Source organism: Rhizophagus irregularis, chromosome 23, assembly GCF_026210795.1.
Source record: "Rhizophagus irregularis chromosome 23, complete sequence".
NCBI classification, from domain to species: Eukaryota; Fungi; Glomeromycota; class Glomeromycetes; order Glomerales; family Glomeraceae; genus Rhizophagus; species Rhizophagus irregularis.
This window is the reverse complement of record NC_089451.1, coordinates 3,682,270-3,691,653: the sequence shown is the minus strand read 5'-3', so window position 1 is coordinate 3,691,653 and position 9,384 is coordinate 3,682,270. Positions and strand designations below refer to the sequence as shown.

The window sequence follows — 9,384 nt, the reverse complement described above, 5'->3', positions numbered from 1 at the left end:
TAATAGATTTCAATTGTATTTGTAAACTTGTTAATATATAATAAAAAAGTAATTTTGTTTATATAAATAAATTAGTAATTAATGCAATAAATTAATTTGTATTATTGTGACGCAGATTTTTACTGAAAAAAATTGCCGAGGTATTTCGAAAGTTTTTTATTTAAAAATCTGCACAGAACTTTATTATTTATAAAATCTGTGCAGTTTTTTATTGGATTTTTCCTCTAATGTTTTGCGCCAAGGTATAAGATCTGCGCAGATATAATTTCTGAAAATCCACGCAGATCTGCTTCCAAAAAATTTCCTGATGTTTTCTGAAAAAAGATGAATATATTTCTAAACCTTATAAGCCACTACTCCCTAGTTCTTTGCACAAATTAGGGGTAGTGTTTGCTATAGTACATGGCCTAAAAATCTGTCAAAAGCCAATATTTATGCCAGTGAAGTACTTCGTCACAGTCCTAACAATCATACTTCTCCATCTGATAGATATACTATAGTTAATTTCAGAAGGAGGAGGCAACCTTATGATCAAACAAAACCATTCTGGATTTCTGATAAAAACTAGTAATTATATAGATAGGTTAGCTATTAATTATTAATTTTATTTTTTATTTGCTTAGTTGACATAGAACATTTTATTAAAGATATGGTATAATATACAACTAATCTATTATGTCAATAAATAGCCTTCTTGAAGTAAGAGATACGTTAAATTGGGTAGATCGAACAGATGATAGAGATTTTATATCTCAACGGCTCAACCTAGCTCTCTGGACTTAGAATATGAAAAAGATAAAAAAAATACCAAACCCAGAACCCCGGATATCTCCAAAACAGGTCATAAGTCACACTTTCGGCAGATTGGCCTATTTTTCAGGGTTTAAAAAATCGTTGTTTGTAAATATCTCAGCATCCAGTAGTCCATATTTGATGAACTTTTTTTTAAATTGTAGAGCTAAATGAGGACTACAAAATAAAAAAAGTTCATTAAAATTAAATCACTGGATGCTGAGATATTTACAAAATACGATTTTTTGAGTTTCAGCAAAAAGTGGTGTTTTTGGCCAAAAGTCCATTATGACCTTTATATTAGATATCCAGAGTCCTCCAAACCTTAACCAAGGCGGTTCATCTGTAAGTGCATATTTTTATCAAATTAAAATTTATACTATACGTATTGGTAAGGATTTGGATGATATAGACATTAGAGTAAAATTCATTACTGGATTATTACCTGATAATAGAAAGCATGTAGATGAGTTTGGGATTAAAAAACCTTTAAAAGAGTTAGTCAAATATTTAGTTAGAGACCTAATGTTTTCTACTAAAATACGAAAATACAAAATAAGAGAGCTGAAACAAGGCAATGAATTGGTAAGGATGTTTTATCAAAAGTTAGAAAGGTTTAAAAAGCTTTCTGGATGTGATGAGAAGATCTTAAAAAAAAATTTCTTTGCAGAATATCGCCTACAAATCAAGACAAAGTCAAATCATGAGGATCAGAACTTCCTTTAGATAAATTAGTTAATAGACTCAAAATACTAGAAGAACTTTCCTAAGCAGTGAAAGAGATAATTTATTTTTTCATTCTGATTATCAATTCAGGCAGTAATCATCAGGACCCCAAAATATATATAAAAAGATCAGATCTGAGTTTACGTATAACTAGCCAAAAAAAACATAAAAATCTTTTCTTTTTTAGATAATTCCTGGTGAAAGAATATTTCCTTTTTTGGTCACTCGCCAAAATTATCATAATTCTGGCCTTGAAAGAATGCGTACAGCTATTAGTAAAAATTTTTTGGCTACCTCTGACTTTTCTATATATATTTCGAGATCCTGATCATCAGCTCAGAAGATTTTTTGTTTGAAGATATAACATATAATAAGTAATAGTTATTCCACAGGTAGCCGTGAAAATTAATTGATATTTATGGCTATCCCGTGGAATAACTGTTTTATATCACAGAGACTAACATCCGTGGCTTAGACTATTATTATTAATAAACTATTAAACCTTGTTACTGATTAAAAAAAATTTTTTTTCTCCTTTTTTTCTTATCATATTTTTTTAACTCCTTTTTTTTCTTATCGTATTTCTAAAAATTTTTTCTCCTTTTTCCTTACCATATTTTTTTATTTTTTTTTATCAAATTATGGGTAAAAAATGCGAAAAAAACATGTCTCATTTTCCAAGTTTTCAAACAGCAACAAATTTACTTAGTTCATCAAATAACCCTATTAACAATTCTAATAATATTGACAATATTCAAGATGCCGCACAAATTAAAGCTTCTTACTATCGTAAGAAGGCAAAAGTTAAAAATACTGAAAAATCTACTAAAAGTTGGTCCACAAAGTTTGAAGAATTTCGTGCTTGTGCTGGTTATTCAGTTCCTTTAACTGATCTTAAAGATATTTCTCAGCTTCAAAAACAAATTGTAGAATTTATCTCTACAATGAAAATGAAAAATGGTAATGAATATAAAGCAACATCAGTTAAGCAATCTGTTGACGCACTTAATAGATATCTCCTTCATCTTTCACCTATTCCACAAATAAATTTACATGACAAATACATGTTTCCTGATTTACATGATGTTTTACATGGAAAGTTACGTGATCTTCAAGAACATGGCTTTGGTGAAACATTGGGTTCAGTTGCTATTAACTCTCAGCAAATTCAACAAATTTTACAATATCCTAAAATAACTACAGATAATCCTAAAGGCCTTTTGTATCGTGTTTTTTTCATCTATCAATAATACTTGCTATGCGAGGAGGAGAGCATTATCAACTTAAAATTAATCAATTTAAATCTGATGAAAATGGTGGGTTGAAATTTTTTCGCTATATATCTAAAAACAATCAACGTGGGATTCAAGGTGGCCAAGCTTATATTATTTCAATACCAGCTGATAATAATGGTCCATGTTCAGATATTCAATTATACTTATCTAAACGCCCACCTTCAGGCGATGAAAACTTTTATTTGCAGCCAAATAACACATCCTGGTTGGAAACCAATATTTGGTACAAGACAGATCATATAGGAAAAAATAAATTAGGTAACTTTATGAAAAAAATTGGGCGTGAAACGCAAATTGACATTCCTATTGAATTACTTTCCAATCATTCTGGACGTAAGACTGCCACTCAAATTCTACAAGATCAAGAAGTTCCAGAACAAGCTATTATGCAACTTACTGGTCATAAAAATGTCCAAGGTGTTCGGGCTTATAAAAAAGTTAATGAAAATCAACAACTTAATACTTTAAATACATTAATTAATATTACTGATAATAAATCATCAACCTTTATACAAGAAAATTCACAAAATAATTTAATTAATAATTATAATTCAAATTCACAACTTCCTCTTCAAGAAATTTCTTTATCTTTGAATTCTTTAAATGAATCACCTATATTTCACAATTGTACTTTTTCAAATGTTACTTTTAATATTCAAAAATAATTCAATATTATAATGTAATAATTAATGCAATATTAAATATAAAGCTTAATTCATATAATTAAAATAAAATTTTAATCATATCTGAAGAGAGTATCACAATAATAACATTGAACTATGTGAGAGTAATTTACATTATCAATTAATTAGCCTTTATTATTATAATAATTAACTATACGCATAATTATTACAAATTTAAGTATAAGTTAAATAATTAATTAATTATAAAAAAGATCAAGTAGTGTAGTGGTTAGGATGTGAAATATGATGTAAGAAGGTATTGGGTTCAGATCTTGAGGTAAGTAAAAAAAATTATAATAATTGTTGGGCCCGTGAAAATATCAGTAAAAAAAGCCATGGATGAATGATTAGGAACCGTGATATAAGTATTATTTATGGCGCAGGCTTTAGATTGGATAACAACCTAACAGACGATCACCAAGAATAAAATACTAGCTAATAGTAGTCTACCAATCTAACTAATTTGGAGTAGCTAGTGATCATCAGTTCAGAAAAATTTTTTTGCTAAGCCATAATGCATGTACTCCTGTGCGATAGAAATAAGCAATAATTAATCTATTTTTTGATTGAAAATATTTAATTAATCTACTAGCAAAATGTCAGATGACAAGATAGATACCAAGATAGAAGAAGGCTACGATAAATTTATCAAAGAATATGGATCAAGATTCGAGATATGAATGGGATAATGAAGGGAATCCTGGATTTATACATATGGGCTGATTTGTCTACCTTTAATTAAAATATTGATTTTATTACATTTTTATTGTCTGGAGCGTAGTGAAGGACTATATAATTTTACGAAGGTCGATGACAATTAGTGTCACGTGGCAATTTTTGGTTGTCTGCACGCATTATTTCTGATTGGTTCATACAGCTACATCAAAAATAAACAAGTAAAAAAGTTTATGATTACGGCTAGTAAGTATATTTTTCTTTTAAACGACTTTCTTATCTTTTTCCTAGGATTTCTGGATTTCTTATACATACCGGACTGGTGAGTTGTTTTTTATTTGTTTTGCTTTAAAGAAACGTTTTTAGCGTTTCATTTTTATTTTCTTTTATCTAGGAACACAGGTTTTTTGTACATGCCAGACTTTTAAAGGTAAATTGTAAAGGCTTTTCTTACTTGTTTAACCTTAAAGAAACGTTTCTAATATTTCATTTTTCATTTTTATTTTTTTATGGGATACAGATTTTTCAATAAATTAAATTTTTTAAAGGGATACCAGATTTTTTGTACAAATTAAATTTTTAAAGATATTTGGATTTTGTACACTCCGGACTTACAATGGTTTCCATTTTCTAGTTATACAAAATACTATATAATATACAGTAAATTGGGGGTGAGTATTAAAAAACTTTTATTTAATATTATTATACTTTAAATTGGTAAATATTTCTTTTAAATTAATATAATTCTTAGCACTTACTATATATATTAAAATTTTGTATCTCAACTTTAAACGTAAATATCTCCAGATCTAATGATCCAATCGGCAAGCTTTTTTTTCGCTCATATAGACCAGATCAAGGGCTTTCCGAAGAGCCTAAATTTATAAAAAACGGATCAGTGGATCCCAAGATATTTGCATTTAAGCATGTTAAAAGTTCGTACCTCAACTTTAAACGTAAATATCTCTGGATCTAATGATTCAATCAGCGAGCTCTTTTTTCGCCTATAAAGTCCAGAACAAGGGCTTTCCAACGAGCCTAAAATTATAGAAAACGGATCAGTGAATCTTGATATATTTGCGTCTAAAGATGGTAATATAAATTCTGACATAAAATAATTATTTTTATTGTTTGAAAATATCTATTATGATACCATCTTTATATGATATTTTTATTATACTTTTATAAACATTTATAGCTACTAAGACTATATAAATTTTTATTTTACTTTATATTTTATTAAAATGTACTTACTTTTTAATAATATATGTTAAAAATTCCATATATATGAGAAATAGGTTTTTTATTAGTAAAATGGGTTTTTTCACACCTCTTTTACATTTAATAATTTAAGTTTCGCAAAGGTAAATTTTTGTTCAACTTATTATTTAATCAAGTGATTATCAATCAGATGATTTTTTGGTATTACAAAATAATTTGAGTAATGAAAATTATGAAAATCAATTCAATAACTCTTTTTAATGCAGAGCAGACAAATCACCTCATATGATTAGAGTGGAAAGGATAGGATGATCTTTTTTGCGAAATCAAAATCTATTTACACACAAAGGCAGTTAGACATTGGAAGGAGAAAGCACTTAAGCAATTTGTATATAGTCTGCCTAATGTAAGAAATCCATCATCATTATTCCTAAGGTTGTTTACCGAAATTAAGTAATTTAGGCCAAGGCCGAAACTTTTTTGTAGCCGAAAGTTTAGGCAATCAAAAATAAATTTGTCAAAATTTATAATGCCGAAATTATTGCCAAAAGTCCGAAATTTGACCAAAATTATTGGTATAATTCTGGCTATTTTTAGGACATAATTCTGGCCAAAAAATAATCAATATTATAAATTTCCTTTTTTGGAAATTTGTGTAACTGTTGTGAAACTGATTTCACCACTTTTACTGGAAAACAAAAATTTCCTTTTTGGAAATTAGTGTAATGTCACATGACACAATATCATAATTTCGGCCAAATTTTAATTTTGGCCAAAATTAAGACTGAGTTTCAGCCTAATTTTGGCATTTTTGGCATTTAATTTGATGGGGTTCCTTAATGTACAATGAGGGTGTATGATATTAAAGTACAAACTGATCAGAATTAACATTAACGTTATTACGTGCAAGTGCATAACTCCTAAATTGTATGTTAATATCGTATATCCTCACTGTATATTAAGGAACTTTTATTACTCAAGATTGTGATTCAAAGCAGATTGGGGATTGGGAGCACTATTTAATCAAATCCCTCTCAAAATTTGTATAATTCAAGCCAGAAGCACTATTGAAAGGAAAATGAATATGCATGAGGATTTTATTGATATTTTTACTGAGGAACCTAAAGAGAGCACTTCTATTTTACTGTATACCCCAAATAATTTTCTATATCATGTAATAGCGATATAGTCATGCAAAATGCCTTAACAGCCAATTTTATGTATTGTAGGCTGGCTTGGTCCTTCTGGAACCCTTTCAGAAACATTTTTTATTTTATAAATAAAGTATTATTATTGTACCGTACATTATTAAACATCATGTAAGTAATAGCATGTCTACACTATAAATCTAACATTTTTAGATGAACTAATCTAGCTCACATGGATCATAAAAATAAAAATAAAAAATCTGAAGAGTCTTCATAGTTAGGGAGACGCAGTGATTAGGTGATCATTGCACTTATGATGTAATATGGCCGATCATATGGCAGGCTTGTAAAACAGAATAATTTCTCACATATAGTCTGCCTCAGCATTTTTTTCACAAATAAAATTCTTTTTACTCATTCTTATCCTCACGTACTGCACTTTAAGCCAATAATATTTCACAAAAATACTATATAAGCCAAAAACATGTCTATCACTTTACTATGTTTCGTCAAATAAAATAAGACCACAAACGCTTTCTCTATTAAAATAAGTAAGGACAAGCCTGTTAGTGAATTAAAGAAAGCTATTAAGGTGGAAAAACAAAATGACTTTGCTGATGTAGACGCAGACAAGCTCAAACTATGAAAAGTACCAATCTCTGACAATCATATTGATCCCTTAAACAATCTTTCACTCAAGGACGTGAAGAGCTATTAGCAATAAATGAAATTGGAGACTACTGGACTGAAAAACTACTTAAAAAACATATTCATGTCTTAGTCTCTCCTAGGGATTGGAATCAATTCCCATTATTAGAATCGATTCTAAAATCGATTAATCGCGATTAATCGTTTCGCAAATACCGATTTTTTTTTATACTATTTATAATGGGTGTGTTTAAACACATATCACGTGATTACAAAAATTACAGTGATCGACGAACAAATTTCCTTTTTCAGAAATTTGTACAACCTTGTGCGATAGCAACTTGAATTTTATTGGGAGATAAAATTTCCTTTTTAGGAAGTTTGTGTTCCGTCACGTGATTCGCGGGCAGAATTATGAATTTGGCCAAAATTAACTATTATGAACAAATAATAATTTACGGTCAAATTAACGAAACTGCGCCACAATAAGTAGATTCGATTTTTATTCGAGATTCGATTTAAAATCGATTCTTATCGATTTTCGATAGTTTCGATTTTAATCGAATCTTTTCCGATCCCTAGTCTCTCCGCCAGAGACCACTATCGCTTCGAGTGAAGTATTGGAATTAAGGGAATAACTCACTTCATTGTAGGCATTACTCAACAAGTCTGAATATGATACGTATAGTAGAGGAAAGAGTTGAAAACTTTATTGGGACCTGGGTTAATTATTGCTTGCTTTTGTAGAGTTCGATATCATCATTAGTTCGAAGTGAACGAATGGATTCAAATAGATCGTAAACATAGAAGAAGTGACCCTTGAAGGTCTCAAAAATTCTATATGTGAAATGAACCTTAAGTTGCCAGCACTTGAAAATGACGGAGTGGTGCTAAACTTTACATATGAAGTACTCACCTCAGAACGATCAAGACTTCAGCAAAATGCTCTGGCAGTTCATATTGAAGAACAATTTCAAGTTAATTATTGTTATAGAGACCCTTTCAAAAGCTTTCTCAGATTGGTTATTTCCAAAAGTATGTCAGCTTTACGAACTTGGTGAATCAGACAATCCTTCATTGTCAGTATTCTCGCCTTTTACTTGTGAGTACAAAGATTTGGAAAATGATTCTTCCTAGATAATACTTTGAAATTTTATAACTGAGCTGAAGGCCCGTCTCAAGTTCATTCCAATCAGTGGAAATGAAGCATTGAAATCACAGTATGTTTGCTTCTACCTTGTCGTTAGGGTAAATCTATATGGGGCAAGTTCAAACTTCGACCAGAAAAAAATATCACAGAACCCAATGGGCATGAACCAGTCGATTTTGCAATAGATCTACTCTGAACTGCAAAAACTGTTGGCATGACAGAAGTAAAGGATGAAGATATTTTTAAAAGCATTGCTCAACTCAAATCCGCTTTATCAAACTATAAACATAAGGCAAGCGAGATGGAGGAGAAAAGAGTGTTTACGAGTAAGACTTTCAGTATCATTACTGATGCAAAAGAATGGTATTTTATGGAGTGTTCACTCAATGATCAGGACAAGCTAGCGTTCAAACTATCAAAGTCAGTAACTGTTGTATATGATAGTAAGAATATGGGTGAAAACATTGAAAGAATCCTTGGGCATATTGCATGGTTGTTGGAAGAAGTGCAGAAGCCGGATTCTGATTCTCAAAGTGAAGAAAGGGTAATAAAAAAGCATAAGTCATTAAGCAACCTTACCAGAAAGTCAAATAAATAGGTTTTAGCATAGACGTCATGTATTATGAGCAAAGTCCTGAACATTTGTATTTATTTTTGCATGTAATAATAAAAAATTTTTTTGGCAAAAGTGATCAGCATGAACAATTGTTCACGCACACGTGATTTTTATTGTGTACTGACAGGATTTCTTGGGTATTCACAAAATAATAATGTTACTAACTAATTCTCCTAACAATAGTTCATCTAACTTCATTTTGGTTGCAGGAAATCATTGGTGGATGAGAAAATGGATAGTTTCTTTCCTGAAGAAGTTTGTTTCATTTCGCTTCTCTAGCACCAATTTTTTTTTCTCTTATTTTATTGATAAAGATTTCATCCATTGTTGCTTTATTTTTAATTTTATGGTATATTGTGCAAAAAAAATAAATAAATGCATTTAACTTGTTATATCAGTTATTTGAAATGCTACATGATTACGCTGTTAT

At 29.7% G+C, this 9,384-nt stretch overlaps 2 protein-coding genes across 2 annotated transcripts; one reads left to right on the top strand and one right to left on the bottom strand.

Annotated features, from left to right (window-relative positions):
• Positions 1-4,782: 4,782 nt before the first annotated feature.
• On the bottom strand, positions 4,783-5,282 carry OCT59_015734 (uncharacterized protein; the record flags this gene model as incomplete). The annotated part of the gene is made up of 4 exons (XM_066140238.1): positions 4,783-4,857; positions 4,930-4,956; positions 5,023-5,046; positions 5,115-5,282. The coding sequence occupies 4 exons, from the start codon at positions 5,280-5,282 to the stop codon at positions 4,783-4,785; spliced, it is 294 nt and encodes a 97-aa protein (XP_066003037.1).
• Positions 5,283-8,639: 3,357 nt separating this feature from the next.
• Positions 8,640-8,936, top strand: OCT59_015733 (uncharacterized protein; the record flags this gene model as incomplete). The annotated part of the gene is made up of 1 exon (XM_066140237.1): positions 8,640-8,936. One exon carries the CDS (start codon positions 8,640-8,642, stop codon positions 8,934-8,936), a length of 297 nt encoding a protein of 98 aa, XP_066003036.1.
• Positions 8,937-9,384: the final 448 nt, after the last annotated feature.